General features: G+C 45.4%; 1 protein-coding gene across 8 annotated transcripts in view; it reads right to left on the bottom strand.

Moving 5' to 3' along the window:
* The window catches only part of SLC25A25 (solute carrier family 25 member 25), a 34,704-nt gene that overhangs the window by 13,170 nt on the left and 2,557 nt on the right, over window positions 1–18,977 (bottom strand). The window contains exons 1-2 of one of the 8 annotated variants that reach the window (XM_032418462.1): window positions 4,411–4,425; window positions 1,958–2,197 (exon numbers count right to left, since the gene is read on the bottom strand). The exons of 2 other annotated variants lie outside the window; for them this stretch is intronic. Coding sequence is in view for 2 of the 6 variants with exons in the window: in XM_032418454.1 (XP_032274345.1) it covers window positions 4,411–4,629 (219 nt within the window). In the remaining 4 variants the exon portion in view is untranslated. 5 more of the 8 variants (XM_032418454.1, XM_032418456.1, XM_032418461.1 and 2 more) reach the window with 5 other exon arrangements.

Here is an 18,977-nt window from a genome sequence, read left to right as displayed (position 1 = left end):
CTCTCTCTCTGTCAAATAAAATCTTTAAAAAATAAAATTTTAAAAAAGGAGGTTCACATTTATAAATAAAAGAGCTACATTCTGAAATGCTGATCTTCCTTTGTTAAATTATTCATATTTGCATCTGAAACGAAAATAAGAGAGATGCTGAAGTATCTCATTTCAGTGATGACTGCAGTCATTCTAATACAGTATGGCAAACATTTTGACTGAAAAAAATAAGTTGTTTAACTTGGAGATGTTTGTTTCCTAATAAAGTGCATTTTTCAAATAATTTTGGTAAACATAACTGTACCACTGAATTTTTCTCTGTGTACTATTGAGTTTTCTGATGTATTTATAGAACTAACACAAGAAGAGGTTCGAAGACAATACCAAATAAAGTGAAACCTACATTCTATACTTTGTGGGAAACTTACTAAAGCATTATCAGATGGGGCGCCTGGGTGGCTCAGTCGGTTAAGCGTCTGCCTTCGGCTCAGGTCATGATCCCAGGGTCCTGGGATTGAGCCCCACATCGGGCTCCCTGCTCCTCAGGAAGTCTGCTTCTCCCTCTCCCACTCCCCCTGCTTGTGTTCCTTCTCTCTCTCTCTGTCAAATAAATAAAATCTTAAAAAAAAAAAAAAAGCATTATCAGATAAGAGCAACTGTTTTCTAGAAAAAAACAGGATGAAATCCTGATTATAACAAAGCTCATTACTCCACAGACCAATGGTATCATGGGGTCAAGAAACGTCCTCCGAAAAGCCCTGCGTGTGCTTGTCAAAATATTATTTTACAATGCTAACGTTAGTTCTATTCCAACGTTAATTTTAAGGGTTCCAACGTATTTGTATTGTGCAACTGAGATGGAGTCCAACAGAATGTCTTCATTGGACAAACCGGAATTGGTGTTTGCTTATTTATTTAAACCACCCCTCCCTCCTGAGTCTCACAGGTCATGCGGAATTCCACTTGCACAAAGAAACTGGAAATTCTGTCCAAGTGAGCCAACCTCTAGGCACCTGGGATCCGCGGTAAGTGCTGTATCCCTGGGGTTATAGACAGTGGGGCCCAGAGGGGCTCCTCGGGTCGCCCTTTAATCTGAGATGAGCAAACAGACTTGGAGAGGTGACCTGGTTCGCCCAGGCCCCAGAACCTGTTGGCAGCAGGGCTGAGCCTCACCCAGGACCCAGCTCTTGTTACATCCATGTAAAATGGCACCCAAACCTGATACTGCCAATAAGATTTTAGAACTCGGTTTCCAAAGAAAGCCTGTAAGCCTGACCCGGAGAATTACAATAAGCAATACTTCATATTGAAAGGTGGCAGGTGTGTGGGAAAGGTGCGACCCGAACAGGTTCAGGCCCAGGCTTAGCTAGAAAACAACACAAAAGCCGATCTGTGTTACAGCTTCTGACCATGCAGAGGGGAAACACCAGTAAGAAAGATTAAAGCAAGGTTCGCGTTCGGTTCCTCACGATTCACACCAGCTCACGGTGTCCTGTGTTGTCCCTCTCCTCATCCTGCCGGCTACCATTCTTTTCTGCTCTTTTTGCTTATTCTAATTTTGTGACCCAGATCTACTTTCGCTGCTCTCTTCTGATGTCCGTTCCTGTGACAACTGCATGCAGAAGCAATGACAGCAACTCTAGATCCCTGAGGATCTAGTGCTATCGGATTCCATTTCCTCCGTTAAGGTAGAAGTTCCTCTTCCAGGCAGCATCCTGTCCCCCTCAAATCCCCCAATGCCACCACAAGTCGTCCCCATTCTACCAGGCTGGCTCATGCCCCAGAACAGGTGCTTCCCGTAAGTGCCGAATACCATGAGTAAGAACAGGGCAGGTAGAGTACCTTTGGGAGTGAAACATTAAGTCATAAGGTATCTCCCCCCTCCCCTGCAATGACTCAGACCAAGCCAAAAATATTAATATGTGAAGGAGCCCTGCCAGCATCCGGCTCTTCTAGCCCCACCCACCTGGAAGGCTCTCGAACCTCACTGGCTGCTGCAGCCGGGGTGTCCTTTGATGATCGGGTTGCCATGACAGCCCAGGGCAGCTGGTTCCGATGAAACCTGCCTACACTTGGCAATTAGACACACAATGAGCAAAATTCTCTGAGCTTCTGAGAAGACGGCCCCTCAGGATTTGAGAGCTTGAATGCCGCTGAGGGCGCCTCTTACTCCACACTAAGGCTTTCGTCTCCAACTGCAGATTAACTGTAAGACAAAGGTAAAGGGGAACACTGGAACAGTTCCTAGAATCAAAGCCTGCAGGAACCTGACTCACTAGCAGACGTATTTCAACGGGGGAAATGAGAGCAAAACAAAGTAGTGCGGCTGGAGAACTGGGAAGCTGAGGACCAAGGGGGATGTGTCTATAAGGTTTCCGCAGCGTTCTCCTGAGGGAGACAGCGAGGCCAGGTCCCCTTGGCCAGGGGTCACAAACGCCAAACCCCCCTCTCAGTCACTGCAGCCAGCAGGCAAGGCCACATGCTGCGAAAACACGCTATTCCGACTGTCAGTTTATCCACAGAAATGCTCCTGCTAGTCCCAGGTCTCGTTTGTTTGTTTGTTTGTTTAAAGATTTTATTTATTTATTTGACAGAGCGAGAGAGCACAAGCAGAGGGCAAGGGAGAAGCAGGTTCCTCGCTGAGCAGGGAGCCCGATGCAGGGCTCCAGCCCAGGACCCTGGGATCATGACCTGAGCCGAAGGCACATGCTTAACCATCTGAGCCCCCCAGGCGCCCCCAGGTCTTGGTTTATCTGCTTTTAAAGAGTCCACACGGCCCAGATGTGCTTGCTTTCTTGCTTCAAACCGAACCGGCTGATCTGTCTCCCTCCTGGGGCTGCCCCCTCCACTCCCCCTCTAGCTGATCTCTCCCTCTCTTGGGGAGAGCAGGTTAGTGAAAGCTGTGGGTCTCTGGCTCAGCCCCATGGCCCCTAACTGGCAGGCCAGGAGGGAAGCTGTTCAGAACAGAAAGTCCTGATGTGAGGCCACCCCCGGGGAGGGCTGGCAAGAGGTGCCAGGATGAGTTTGGGAAATGGAGCAGTTTAATTATTAAAGTCCAAAGTAGGTGAATTTAAAAGGGAGCCAGCCAATCCCTTGATCCCTGAAGCAGGTCTGGAAATCAGAAAGCTCCTCACAAAGGAGAGCACCATTGCCATTTCTGAGCTCATCCCAAGATGACAGAAAGGTAGAAAGTGACATAGCTTGAAGCACACCTCAGAACACAGACTCTGAGATCCATGCTGACCAGGATGAGCAGGGGGTGGGGTGGGGGGGATGTGGGGGAACAGATGGTCAGACAGACAGACACACACGGACACTGAGGCTTCTCCTCAACCTCACACCTAAACGCCCACAGAAGCCGAGGCATCAAAAGTCCCTCCCACTCAGCAAAGGATAACCAAACATTTATTATTTGATGCAGCAATTCAATTCAAGCAACATTTTGGGGGAATCTACAATGTGCCAGACACAGGGCAGAACCTCTTTCCCTCTTCTAGTTGATTTTTATCCCGAGGAGAATAGATTCAAAATAACCCAAACTCAGGACGTCAGCAAGGTCGCTCCTAGCGCAGGCAGGAGAAATCCCGGACAAACTGCGCTTTCCATTCTAATCCCAAGAACGCGACAGGTCCCGTTAAAACTGCTTTCTTAAGGTAAAGTGAGGCAGGTACAGGGCAAAGTTCCACACAGATTAGGGGTGAAATCTCACCTCTACCCTCCATAACTGTTTAATTCCTGGGCAAATTACTCAACCTTTCTGCACCTGTTTCCTCATCCATGAAATGGGGGTGTTACCACTTACCTTGGCTCTCGGGAAGATGAGGTGAGATAACCCACACTCAGAGCATGAGATGAACGGAAGGCTCTGGCACTCAGCAGACCTGCAGACCCACGAGGGGTACCGGCCTCTGCACCTTGAGACTCCACCCTTTCCTCTGACTCCTCCTCCCACTGCCTTCCTTGCAGACCCGAAGGCAAGGGGTCTGACCTTAGGGATGCAGGACAGGCTGGCCCTCCGCAGCTCCAGGCGGCTGGGTTCAACTTTGAAGATCCTCCCTGCATTGTTCAGACAGGCTAAGACCTAAGACACACTTATCGTTTGTCTCTTCCTTTCAACTGGCTCTCTGGGGTCAAACTGACAAATCCTAAGGTAAATCCTCTATTGCCTTCAACCTTCCTTCCCCAAATGGCCACACCGAAGCAGTCATGGTAGGGTGATAAAGCTTTTACCGTGGCCACAGGAAGATTCTAGATTGACGACTTGGGCTTCTTCATTGTCTAACACTTCTGCCCTCCAGCCTCCAATACCAAACTGATTGATTTCTAAGTCCTCTCTTCCTCCCCACACTCCAGTTTTTTCCAGGAAACCGATCCTAGACCAGCCCCTAAAGTAGGAGGTCCTCTTGAGGTTACCATTACCTTAGGAAACTGCTCTGCAGGTCCAACCACCAGCAAAATGGTGGGTCTCTTTTCCGTGGCCTCAGCCCTTCCGTCCTGTTTCCCCAAAAAGCTTGACATCTGGTCTCCCCGAGCTGGAGCCGGGGTGCCTCTGACTTCATTATTGTTCCCCTCTCTGGAGCCTTGGCACCCAGCCCTAGGGAGAAAGCTAGACAGAAAATGCCACAGCATCTGCAGCATCACGGCTTCCTCCCAATGTCGCCGGCGGTGACTGTCACTTTTGAGGAGGGATGTGACCACAATACCAAGGATCTCTGGCTACACGGATGCTCGGAAGGCTAGCCTGGGGAGTTGTAAAGCTGGAAGCTCTGCATGCAGTGGCTGTTTCCTGCTTTTTCCAATTTGCTAGCACTGCTGTCCTGCCTGGCCTGAGAAGTAGCTCACTCTCCGAGAGCCCCCGCGGCCAGGGCTGCTGGCAATGAGAGCAGCTGGAGCTTCTTCAGTAAAAACTCACTTTTGCAGGTGGATGGTGATCAAATGTGTGGCTTTTTTCAAAAAGGAAAAAGCAATAGCCCAACTGATCTCTCCTGGAGGCAGAAGCAACTTGGAGCTCCCAATTATTCAGCAGTCCTCGCTCCACTAATGATTATCACACCAGCGAGGACCCGGGCACCCCGACCGCATTCTCACTGCAGCAGGGCGCGGCCAATCACCTCGGCCGACACTACGGAGTTCATTATCCCAACCAGCAACGTCCCTCCAATCACAGGCGGCCGATCCCCTGCATGCAGCCGACGGTTCTGCAGGGAGGTGCTGATGGCAACCTCCAGCGAGCCTCCTAGCTCACAGAATCCTCCCTGCACTGCAGCCGCGCAGGAGCCCCACTTCCTCCTCTCCGCCTGCTTGTTTCCGGGACAACGTTCACCATCAAGGTTAACCTGATCAAGAGACCCTGGCAACACTTCCTAGCACATCTAGCAACACTCTTCTTTGCTCCATTATCCCATTCTCTCCAACTGTGTGGAACACAATGCACGCCAGACCAGCTACTCATTCTCCCGTCTTCCTCTACACCATGAGCTGCTTGGGGACGGGGACCAAGTCACACATCTTTCTACCGCAAGGACCCAGAACCAGGCACAGATGAAGTCTGTAGACTGAACTGAGTTGATGATCATGAATAAAAGGGAATTAATCTTTGGTCTTCTGTTTCTTAATTTACTAGCTGACAAATGCAGTGACCAGTATCCCTCACAAAAGTAACCCTTTGATACGGTGTTCACAGCCATTATTTTAAAAACACAAACATTGGGGGGCGCCTGGGTGGCTCAGTCGTTAAGTGTCTGCCTTCGGTTCAGGTCATGATCCCAGGGTCCTGGGATGGAGCCCCGCATTGGGCTCCCTGCTCTGTGGAAAGCCTGCTTCTCCCTCTCCCATTCCCCTTGCTTGTGTTCCCTCTCTCGCTGTGTCTCTCTCTGTCAAATAAATAAATAAAAATCTTTAAAAAAAAAAAAAAACACAAACATTGGGGGCGCCTGGGTGGCACAGTCAGTTGAGCATCCCGACTCTTGGTTTCAGTTCAGGTGGTGATCTCAGGGTCGTGAGATCGAGCCCTGCAACAGGCTCTGTGCTCGGTGCGGAGTGAGGCTTGGGACTCTCTCTCCCTCTGCCCGTCCCTGCCCAAAATAAATAAATAAATAAATCTTAAAACACACACACACACACACACACACACACACACACAAGCATGAGACAAGTTTCAAAACATGTGTTGGAGAGAGTGGAGGGAAACCTGCACCCTCACACTCTGCTATGAGAGCATATATCAGTACAACCTCTCCAAAGTGTCAGTCAGTCCCGGCTTTCCAACATGTTAAAAGCACAAACAAAGCCTTTGACACAGCAATTCCACTTTTAGCAATTTATCCTGCAGATATATTTGCACACGTGGGAAATCACATATACATTTATATGATACATATGTGATAAAATATAAGGATATTACATTTTATCAAGCAGCCTTGCTTATAATAGTGCAAGTCTGCAAACAACTTCAAGCCCTTTACAAGAGAAGTGGGGAAGATTCTGGCACACCCATACAGTGGAACCCTAGAATGAGGCATCTCTATCTACTGTTATGGAATGACTTGAAAAATATCTTTTTAAGGATGCCTGGGTGGCTCAGTCGTTAAGCGTCTGCCTTCGGCTCAGGTCATGATCCCAGGGTCCTGGGATCGAGTCCCACATCTGGCCCCCTCCTCGGCAGGGAGTCTGCTTCTTCCTCTGCCTGCCGCTCCCCCTGCTTGTGCACGCGCTCTCTCTCTCTCTCTCACAAATAAATAAAATCTTTAAAAATATATGTATATCTTTTTAAATGAGAAAAGCAAGGTGCAGAAGAAAGGGCACAATATGCTGCCATTGATTTCTCAGTGCGTATGTGACAGATATCTCTGGAAAGACACACTAAAAATTGAAGAGATGGTTTGGGGCCCTGGGCAGTTTGAGCGGAGAAAGGCAGGTGGGAGATTTATTTTCAATGAATAGCCTTAGATCTTGTGAAACTGAATCATGCGCATGTATGACCAGGGACGCATACATATGTACATACATACACTTACTTAAAAAGAAAACATGAGAAGTGAAAGCAAGATGGCCAAGCTTGGTCTGAAAGCTGAGGGGCCAGTGTCAGTTGCCCTCTCACTGGGCAAAGAATGACCTCATCTCGAAGCAGTTCTGTGCGTTGACTAGATGTATAGTCTTTAGAGTCGGAGCCCAGGTTTAAATCCTGGCCATCACTTACTCGTTTTGTGAATGATTTTGATCAAGTTACTTTAGTTCTCTGTGCTTTAATATCTGTATGTGCAAAATGGGGATAGTAAAAGAACTGTATTGTTACTTCATGGAATTGGTTAAAGACTAAATTAGGTAATTCTCTCCCTCTGCCTCTCCCCGCACTGTCTCGCTCTCTAATAAATAAATAAATGTTAAGAAAAAGGAGAACAGTACATATTAGTTATTTTATTTTTCAAAAGATTTTTATTTTTAAGTAATCTCTACACCCAACATAGGGCTTGAACTCACAATCCAGAGATCAAGAGTTGCATGCTCCACTGACTGAGCCAACCAGGTGCCCCCATACTAGCTATTTTATTACCATTATCTAGAAAATGATTGTGAGTTCATGCAATTAAGTAGTTTTAATACCAAAGAAGAGTCAGCCCAGAGCCCCAAACCCTAAACAAGTAATCCTTTCATGAAGATGGATCTTGTTTTTAGACCCTGAGGGTCTGGTGAATTGGGCACGGTGGTGTTTTGGGCTCCCATCTGCAAACACAAGAGAAATCCCTTAGGTAGTAGATTACTGGCGTTTCATTTAATGGACTCTTCCATCCCACAGAACTGAGTAAAATCTCGGGGGCTTCCAGCCAAGATGGAATAACAGGGACTGATTCCCCTTTCTGCCCACAGGGAACAAAAGACAGTGACTCCAGAGAGATCCACGCAAATGAGGCAGGCCCTGCAACTGCCCCAGCACCCTGGCTGGTTTCTCCAGGCTACGGCACAGGGAGTGGGTACCCAGGCGGAGCCCAGCAGTCCCCTCATGCTGAAGGCAAGGGGCTTGGTGGGCCAGGGAGGCCAGGGCAGCTAGAGCAGGACCAACTACCGGGGAGGAAGGAACTGCACAGACAGCAAGCTCTGAGGAGCCGCTGAAGGTGCCCTAGAATCATGATGCATGCATGTGAGGCAATTGCCCGATGGTGGCAAAACAACCAGCCAAAGGCATCCTGTTCCCACCAGCCAGAGAGGAAAAACCTCATCATCTAGGGAGGGTCAGGAACGGTTTGTAGGGGGCTTTGCCTCAGTAGTGAGGCAAAACTGGACCTAGGCTAAATGCTGTTCTGGCCCCACAAATAAAGCTTTAAGCAGCAAGCCCTGAAAGGGTCAGATGGTTTCCAAATAACTGCATTCTAGAAAAAACCTCAAGAATATTCATAGGAATATGAGAATATCTAGCACCCAGCAAGATAAAATCCAATAAAAAAAATTAACAGGAATGCAAAGAAGCAGGAAATGACCCATAATGAGGACAGAAATCAAGCAGCTGAAACTGACCCAGAAATGACATGCATTGGATGCCTGGGTGGGTCAATCGGTTAAGCATCTGCCTTTGGCTCAGGTCATGATCCCAGGGTCCTGGGATTGAGTCCTGCATCAGGCTCCTTGCTCAGCTCCCCTAGCTTGTGTTCTCTCTCTCTCTCTCTGACAAATACATAAATAAAATCGTGTAAAAAAAAAAAAAAAGGAAATGACGTGTATGATAGAATATTAAAAGTCATAATGGTATTCCACATGCTCAAGAGCTAACAGAAAGCTCTAACACGTTAAATAGATACACTGCAGATACTCTAGATGAAAATTACAATGTCTGAGATGAAAAACACACTGGCAAACTAGACAATGCAAAAGAAAAAAATTGATGAACTTGAAGACAAAGCAATAGAAACTTTCCAAAATGAATGAGAGAAAAAACAAAGCAAAACAAAATAATGAACAGAGCATTAGTGAGCTGTGGGACAACCGCTAACACGTTAATACGAACTAGAGCTCATGAAGGTAGGGACAGAAAAAACATTTAAAGACATAATAGCTAGATTTTTTTCCCCCAAATTCATTAAAAACTACAAATCCACAGATCCAAGAAACTCAACAAACCCCAAGCATAAGAAATATAAAACAAACTACATCAAGTTAAATTTCCGAAAACCAGTGATGAAGAGGAATATCTTAAAATCAGATAGAGAAAAAAGACCCACTACATTCAGAAGAACAAAGGTAAGAATGACAGGGGACTTCCCATCAGAAACTGTTACCCCAGAAAAACACCTTCCACAAGGAAGGCAAAATAAAAACTTTTCAGGCTTATGAAAGCTGAAATTATTTATCACTAGCAGATTTGCATTACAAGAAATGCTAAAGGAGTCCTTCAGGTAGAAGGAAAATCTAGATTTACACAAGGAATGATGAGCACCAGAGATGGTAACTGTGTAGGTAAATATAAAGGACTTTTTTCTTGTTATTTAAATCTCTTTAAAAGATAATTAAAGCAAAACAATGTATTGTGGGTTTATGACATATGTAGAAGTAAAAATGTATGAGAACTATAGCACAAAAGCTGGGAAAGTATGAAAGTACAAAAGCCGTACAAAAGTACAGTTGGGGGGCACTTGGGTGGCTCAGATGGTTAAGCGTCTGCCTTCCACTCAGGTCATGATCCCAGGGTCCTGGGATCAAGTCCCGTATTGGGCTCCTTGCTCAGCAGGGAGCCTGCTTCTCCCTCTGCCTGCCGTTCCCCCTGCTTGTGCTCTCTCTGACAAATAAAATCTTAAAAAAAAAGAGAGAGAATAGAAACGAAAGTACAGTTGGGGGGTGCCTTGGTGGCTCAGAAGGTGGAAGCGTCTGCCTTCGGCTCAGGTCATGATCTCCAGGTCCTGGGATGAACCCCATGTGGGGCTCCCAGTTCAGCGGGGAGTCTGCTTCTCCCTCTGCCTCTCTCCCCTGCTCCTGCTGTCTCTCTCTCTCAAATGAATAAATAAAATCTTTAAAAATATTTTAAAAAGAAAGTACAGTTGGTCCTTGAACAACGCAGAAGGTTGAGGCACCAACCTCTAACAGTCAAAAATCCACTTTTGATTCCCCAAAACTTAATAGCCTACTGCTGACCAGAAGCTTTACCAGTAAGTAACATCAACAGTTGATCAACACATATTTTGATGATATATGTATCATATACTGTAGTGTTACAATAAAGCTAGAGAAAAGCAAATGTTACTAAGAAAATCACAGGGGGGTGCCTGGGTGGCTCAGATGGCTGGGCATCTGCCTTTGGCTCCGGGTAGTGATCTCTGGGTCCTGGGATTGAGCCCCACATTGGGCTCCTGGCTGGCTCGACAGGGAGCCTGCTTCTCCCTCTCCCTCTGCCTTTCCATGTGCTTGTGTGCTCTCTCAAATGAATGAATAAAATCTTAAAAAAAAAGAAAAAAGAAAAAAGAAACAAAAACGAAAATCATAAGGAAGAGAAAATACATTCATAGTACCGTAGTGTATTTATTTTTTTCAAAAAAAAATCCACGTAGAACTGGACCTGCGCAATTCAAACCCATCTTGTTCAAGGGTCAACTGTATACTAAGATTCTTAAACTATTTAATATAGTACCAGTTAAGGAAGGCTGTGATAAGTTAAAGATTTGTGTGTGTGTGTGTGTGTGTGTGTGTGTGTATATATATATATATATATATATATATTATAATCCCTAAAGCTACCATAGGAGAGAGAGAGTTGGCTTGTAAGCCAAGGAAAGAGACAAAATGGAATCATCAGTCATACTCAACTGACCCAAAAGAAGGCAGAAAGAAAGGGAACAAAGAATAGATGAGACACATAGAAAACAAACAGCCAATTAAAAAACAAATAGCAAGATGGTAGATTCAAACCCAACCGTATCAATAACAACAGTATAGATAAGTGGTCTAACATCCCATTTAAAAGGTAGAGAATGTCAGATTGGATTAAAAAGGTTAAGATCTAGCTCTATGTTGCCTAGAAACATATTTTATTTTATTTTTTTTAAAAGATTTTATTTATTTATTTGAGAGAGAGAGAGAGCACATGAGAGGGGGGAGGGTCAGAGGGAGAAGCAGACTCCCTGCTGAGCAGGGAGCCCGATGCGGGACTCGATCCGGGACTCCAGAATCATGACCTGAGCCGAAGGCAGTCGCTTAACCAACTGAGCCACCCAGGCGCCCAAGAAACATATTTTATTTTATTTTTTATTTTTTTATTTTTTTAAAGATTTTATTTATTTATTTGACAGAGAGACACAGCGAGAGAGAGAACACAAGCAGGGGCAGAGGGAGAGGGAGAAGCAGGCTTCCCGCAGAGCAGGGAGCCCGATGCGGGACTCGATCCCAGGACCCCAGGACCATGACCTGAGCCGAAGGCAGACGCCTAACGACTGAGCCACCCAGGCGCCCCCCAAGAAACATATTTTAAATATAGAGGTACCAATAGGTTAAAAATAAAAGAAAGGACAAAGATATACCATGTTCCTATTAATCCAAAGAAAAGTAGAGTGGCATATGATATCAGACAAAGTAGATTTCAGAGCAAAGAATGTTATCACGGGCATTTCATAATGATAAAAGGGTCAATGCATCCAGCGGACATAACAATCCTAAATGTTTTCGTACCACATTACAGAGCCTTAAAAATACACAAAGCAAAACCAACAATCCTGCAAGGAAAAGGAGACAAATCCACAATTACAGTCAGGGATCCTAACGCCCTTCTCTGAATAACTGGTAGGACAAGAAGACAGAAAGTCAGTAAGGACACAGAAGACTTGGGCAACATCATCAACCACCTTGACCTACCTGGCAATTCTAAAGCGCTCTCTCCATGAGGACCAGAATGCGCATTTTTTTCAAGTACACACAGAACAGATTCTGGCTCCCAAAACAAGTCTCACTAAATTTAAAAGGATTCAATGTGTGCAGAATCTGGTTTTTGACCACAATGGAATTAAATTAGAAATCAATGACAGAAAGATACCTGGAAAATAGTGAAATGTCTGGAAACTAAATAACCCAACTCTAAATAATCCATGCGTCAAAGAAGAACTCAGAAGAGAAATTAGAAAGTATGTCGAATGGTGTGAAAGCAGAACGCGTAAAAAGTTGTGGCTTGCAGCCGAAGCAGTATGTAGAAGGGAAAGCCCGTATTAGAAAAAACCTCAAATCTATGCCTTCAACTTCCCCCTCAAGAAAGCAGAAAAGAACAAAGTAAACCCAGACTAAGCAGAAGAAAGGAAATAAATGAGGCAAGGGAGTGACCAAGCCTTATTTATCTTAAAATCTGCACCGAAGACCAAGATCCATGAAAACTTGTTCAATTGCATACTTTGCCGATACTGTTATTTTGAAGTACCTTCTCTTGTATCTTTGATTTCCTTGTGGCTTAATGTAGTATACCTCTCCTTCCTTATATCACACCATCACCTAAACCAGTGATTATCTGGGGGACCATTAGTTTCTTTTGCGTTACAAGCAATTCCTATAATACAACTCTCCCACACTTTTTCTGGCTATGAAAGATTGCCCGTAGCCAGAGACCAGGAAGGCAAGGGTAACCCTCCTGTAGCTGTTGCTTGTACACATCAACAGAACCTGGTTAAGATAGGATAATGGCCAGCCGAAGTCACCCACTCTTCCAAGAATCCAGGAAACTGACTTGCTGGATCAAGCAGGATCTCTGGTCCTTCGCAGAGAAAACTCGAGATTCTAATGGAATGGCCGCCCAGCGGGAGCCCATTCCAAATTATCCTGAGGAATTGCCCAGGGTGCAAAAGCCCCAGGGCAGCGCACAGAAGGACAATTGGAAATTCCTGAGGAGTCTTATGACAACAAGGTAGAAAAATCTCCCGTGACTGACTCCAAGGCGATGATCCATGACTCATGTCTATCAGTCTAATTACCTACTACCTATCTTAGAATTAATACCGTTCAGAAGAGCTGTAGTCAAAGGGAAGACTATTAACACTTCTTAAAAATAAATAATTTATTTATATATTTATATATTTATTGATTGATTGACTGACTGACTACACAGGGGGTGGGTTAGAGGGAGAAGAATCTGAAGCAGACTCCAAGCTGAACGCCAAGCCCGATCTCGCAACCCTATCATGACCTGAGCCGAAACCAAGAGTTGGATGCTTAACCGACTGAGCCACCCAAGCACCCCAACACTTCTATTTTTTAACTGAAAAATGATGCTAGATTTTCTTTGACAGAAAGCCAGACTGATCTGCTTTGAAATGAGGACTGGCTGGGCCAAGTAGGTTATATGGAGACAAGGAGACGGAGCCAGGCACATCGGTTGGCAGCAATGAAACCAAGGCTTCGAAGATGACCATTCTACAATGAAGGTGAAATCCCCCAGTTTATTTCCATTTTAGGAAGTAGAACCAAAAAAAACCTAGCTTCAGCAAAAAGTCCCCAAAGGAAACTCCTCTGACTGTGGGAAAGAGAAGTGCGCTTTGGAGAAAACTCTTGGGAGGGCTTCTGTCTACTCCTGGTGAACAGCCAGTCCCCATCAAAGCCCAGGTTCAAGGTCAATGCCTACTAAGATGTCTTTCTCTTTTCTCTAAAAGAAAGGTAGGAGCATACAAAATTAACCCAAGTGTGGGATTTTGAGATGCGACACGTAATTTAAAGGTCTGCAGAAGCACTACGCCGCGTAGAAACATGGCATGATTTTTGTGTGTGTGCTCTTAGAAGCGCATGATTCTCCTTCAGACCAGACGGGTGCCTAGCGTTAAGGGGGAGGGAAAGAATGTGGTATTGAGGCCAGCAGGTAAAAACCCAATCACCTAAAATGATCACAAATTTCTCAACCAATCCAAAATTGACCAGGGGGAGCCAAACCCATTGGCACACATTGAGCCTACTTCTGCAGCCACTTTATCCTTATTCACACTTTCCCTTCTCCCCCTCGAAAAGGCAAGCCAGCAGATTTATTATTAAAGCAACACTAAATGTTTTCAGTTTCTTTTTTTTTTTAAATGTTTTATTTATTTATTCATGAGAGTCAGAGAGAGAGAGAGAGAGGCAGACGCAGAGGGAGAGGGAGAAGCAGGCTCCCCGCCTAGCAGGGAGCCCGATGCGGGACTCGATCCCAGGACCCTAGGATCATGACCTGAGCCGAAGGCAGACGCTTAACCATCTGAGCCACCCAGGCGCTCTGTTTTCAGTTTCTTAAAGCTGGTTTCAGGATCACAGTCTACAACTGAGATCGAATGAACAGTGCAAAAATAGCTCTCCCCTGCTGCTTGCTCTGTGCTGAGGGGACTGCAGAGAAGAGCCAGGACAGGGGTGTGAAACCCACCCTTCAGCTGCCTTAGCAAAGCGCATCAGAGCTGCTGAGGGTGTGAAGGGCAGTCCCGAGAACTGTGTGTGAGCATAACTGGTTTATATCAAGGTAGTTCTTAGAAACAATTCCGAAAGGGCTTTTTTTTTTTTTTTTAGCTATAGATTTATTAGATGCTATCTTTACTCCTTATGCAGGCTAAAGAAGAGCCTCCAGCAAAAGAATATACCCCCGATGTGATTGAAAAAAGGAAGTTAACTGTGTCCATAAATGCGTCGCTACGGGGTGCTCCAGGGGCCTTACCTTCCCCCCTCTAGTGCATCTGCAGGACCCTGGACAAGTCGTTTTAGCCTCTCTGGGCTGCCAAGCGGGGAGACTGAACTGGACAAACCTTGGAAACCTTTCCAGCTCTAACATCATATAAATTCAGACAGCCTCGAGGCAGTAACCAAAAAAATGACAGCAGCAGCGTTTTGCATATGCGGGACAGAAAAGGCCAACAGCTGAATGAAGGTGGGTGCTGTGGCTGGCGGGTTTTAACCCATAGCACTATTCAATTGTGCCACACCTATAATCAAGATTGCAGTTTGTGCTCCTAAACTCTCCTCTGCCCACCCCCCCCTTTTCACCATTGGCATTTCAATGGTTTTTTTGAGAGTTTTCCCACACAATATAGGTGGTTTTCTTTGTGTTTTGGTAAGAGTCATATCAGACTCCAGCCGAGGAGGGATGGCTGGAGGAGAGAAGGCACGAGGCCAGGGTTGACAGTAAGAGCTAGAAAGGCTTTACAAAGCAACATCAGGAACAGGGACAGCCACCATCTCCAGTTTACCCTTTGGCCCTAGAAAATGAGTCATGACTCCACCTCCTTTCCAAGCTTCCTGGCCTAGAGTTTAAAGCAGATAAAGAAGCTCCTTGGGCTCTACCTTTGTTGTTCATTTATTTACCTTAAAGGAAGGTGCACCTTTAAGACAACTTTGTTTTTGTTTTTGTTTTAGGTATTGTGTTGAGTCTTTTATATCCCATATTTGGGAAGGGTGTGCCTATCATTTGAGTCACTGCTTCCTGAGCACCATCAGGGGTCCTGAAATGCTGAGCTGGTGTTATACACATGTAAGCCAATGTCATAAACTGAAAATAAAAGTTGCAAAGTCTTGAGGGCTGATGAAGTATCTACAGCCATAGAAGCAAGGAGGCAGGGTATGCTGAGCTAAATCGGGCAGAGTCAAAATCCTGGGCTCGGCTATTGCCTTTGCCTCCAGCCAGCCTGACTTCTGGGTCTCAGTTGCGCTTCTGCAAAATAACGAGGCTGGTGAGCTCATCTCCGAAGGTTTGAAGTCAGCTCCACTTGAAGCTTCCATTTTCACAACTTCAAAGTGAGCTTCAGATTTGAGAAAAGGCCATCCATGGCTCACGAAATGGGCAACAGGCTTGTGAGAGCCCACAAGGGCCTGGTTCCGTCCAGGGAAACATTTGGGCCAAAGACATCCTTTTTTTTTTTTTTTTTAGATTGAGGGACAAGCTGACTCCGGGCTGAGCACAGAGCCCGGGGCGGGGAGCCGGTGGCCTCGATCCCATGACCCTGAGATCATGACCTGAGCCCAAGTCGGACAATTAACTAACTGAGCCGCCCAGGCGCTCCGGGCCAAAGACATCCTCCAGTGTAGAGTGACTACTCCTTCAGTAACTTTTTAGAGATCTCCTGCTAACAGGGTTTCTTTGTTTCCATCTTCCTAATGTCTGTAGGGCACAGACTTTCCACAATCTAAACTTGTCCTCCCAAACTGCCGAAGGCCCTGCCAGCTGACAGGAGACTGCCCTACCTGGGTGCTACACAACCTTCATCACCCAGGCCTGCCCGACATTCTCCTTCCTTCTGTTCCACTCTTCACTCAAACCATCTGGGGAAAAACTGTAGATGATTAGAACCAATTCTGGGCATCTTATTTCGAAGACTCCGTGGGCGTAAAAGTCACTTTGTGTTGAACACCTAGGTGTCAGACACTGTGCTAGGCTCTTTATATACTTTGTCTAATTTAATCCCACAGCCACCTTAGGAAGCAGTTATTCATACCGCCATGTTTCTGATAAGGAAACTAAGGCGTGGAGAGGTTGAGTAACGTGCTCAAGGTCACATGGCTGGCAAGCAGCAGAAATAGTATTGGAACCCAGGTTTATACCACAGATCCTGTACTGGGGTTTTTGTTGTCGTTTTTAAGTTAATTAATTTATTTAAGTAATCTCTACACTCAACAGGGGGCTCCAACTCATGAGCCCAAGGTCAAGAGTCGCATGCTCTTCTGACTGAGCCAGCCAGGCGCCCCTGTATTGGGTTTTTGAAAACGGTTTTGTTGAGATAAAATCCACACCCATACAAATCACCCATTTATACAACTCAATGGCTTTTAGTATACTCACAGATACATGCGACCATCACCATGGTCAACTGTAGACCATTTTCTCACCTCAAAGAGAAACCCCAAGCCCTTCAGTTATCATCTTCCTATCTCCTCCCCTCCCCTCCCAGGCCTAAGCAACCAACCACTAGTCTACTTTGTCTTTACAGCTTTCCCTATTCTGGACTTCCATATAAATGGATCATGTAATACTTGGTCTTTGTGACTGACTTCTTTGACTTAGTGTAATGTTTCCAAGGGAAGTCTATACTCCCTGGACATCCTGCCTCAGATGAGGGACCCCAAAAGGTATGGACAGCATATCATGGGAGAAATGCATGATGAAACCTGTTTTGAGCAGCAGCAGAGATTATAGGAAGCTAAGATAGCAGTTTTCAGATACTGTCTGACATAAGAAAGAGTTCACAATGACCCCAACTAGGTCCACAATGGAATGGTCTGTGAAGGAAGTCACAGGAGGAAAGCTCCCCACGCTAGGTGTGAGGCTGGCCTATGACGGCCGCTGACCCTTGCAAGACTAAATTCTTTGATTCTGCCAAGTTCCCATTAGTATAAGAAGAAATGGTTAAAAATGAAAAGTCTGCCCAGACTTAGTTTAACGAGACTAGTCCTATATGGATAAGGACAGTTTTGTTCATTAGATTTATCCTGGGGCTGTACTCAGCAGGACTAGAAATGAATACCAGCAAGTTTTTGTTTCTCTCAATCCCCTGCGATTTCTGTGAGGCTTCAACAATTAATGACTCCTTTAACATCAAAGGAATCCATCCAGCTGAAGCTCCAGATCAGGCCCACTCTGGTACATTCCCACTTACCATTTCGTCTTAGGATCGGGGAACCTGATTCCACCTTTCCAAATACCAATTAATTTAAAAAACCCTTCTAGCTGACTTGACAATTCTTCAAGCCAGGAACACACTTCGCAACAATAAAACACTATTAGTTTAATATATGAATTCAATCCAATCTGCGAATAGCATTTTTCTTTTTTCTAATAGGCCATTATATTTTACCAAATGTTGTCTATCCCTTTTCTACGAAAAGGCTCTTTGTTCTGCAGATGATCTTACCTAAGTCTGGCTATTTAGGTAAGCACCTTCCCCACAAATGGCCAGACATTTAAAAAGTATAGAGTTCAACAGCACTGTCTGATTAAGCAATACCAACTTGACATTAATGATCTTCTATTCTATTCAGTTATTTCAAGTTAACAGAGATTGCCTCACGTATAGGCCAAGGAGAATTAGGGCAGGGTGGATTCTCGTTCTTTGATAAAATAATCTCCAGATAATCTTGAAATCTATTTTGGGAATAACAGATGTGGTTCTAACTGGATCTTTCTCAAGTTCTTCCCAAAGCCCAGGCTGGAACTCTGCGTGTCCCTCGGAAACTATACAACTGGTGTAGTTATAGAGTGGAGCAGGAATCAGTTCTGGTTGCTCCTCTGGTGTAATTCCTTAGCGGCCAAATGAGTTTTGAGGCTGTTTTACTGTCTTTCTGGACCTCTGCTCCTTCCTCCGTAAAATGGGGGTGAAAAAGGTCTTGCTTCCTTCATAAAGTTATTGTGGAGCTCAAATTCAATGGCACAGGTGCAAGTCTCTGAAGGAGCAAACTCGACCATCTTCTAGAATCCTCACCTGCATTAAACACCAGTCCTGTAAGAGGGCCCATGAGCCTCAGCTAAAAGGACAACTGTTCACATGTCATACAGCTTGTGTTCTTTCTCTAATTGGCCGCCCGAGTTCTAGCCTAGGTTTTAAATTTGTTTTAAAACAAAGATTGAGTTTGGTCACATGAAACTGCCTTAAATAGTCAATCTATAATTAGCTCCAGCTGAAGCCTCAACTCCCAAAGTCACCACCGGTGTCGTCATCTCTTTTCTTTCTTTAATAAGCCCTGCCCCTCTTTTGTCCCAGGACGGGCTTCTGGCTCACGTGCCCTTCACAAAGAAAATTTCCCTGACTGGCTGCCTTGGGTTTCTCTGCCCACTTCCATTTTAAGTAAATTTTCCTCAACTGTCCCAATTTCTTCCAAAAGAAAGGCAGGTGCCCTAAACTGCTGGTTCATGTCTAAAGAAAACCTGCCTTGACCTGTTGTAGGCCAGCCAGAGGATATGTGTGGTCACATGGCCTGGGTTCACACCACCCACCGATAAGCACTCACAGTGGGTTCCTGCGCAAACCCCAGCATCTCGGACTGGTCCTCTGGGTCTCAGGAAGCAGCTACCAAAGTTTGATGCTGTGTTTTTC

The sequence above is a fragment of the Phoca vitulina genome, unplaced genomic scaffold (assembly GCF_004348235.1).
Source record: "Phoca vitulina isolate PV1807 unplaced genomic scaffold, GSC_HSeal_1.0 scaffold21, whole genome shotgun sequence".
Classification (NCBI taxonomy): Eukaryota; Metazoa; Chordata; class Mammalia; order Carnivora; family Phocidae; genus Phoca; species Phoca vitulina.
Note: the sequence above shows the minus strand (reverse complement) of the source record. Positions and strands in the feature narration are given on the sequence as shown.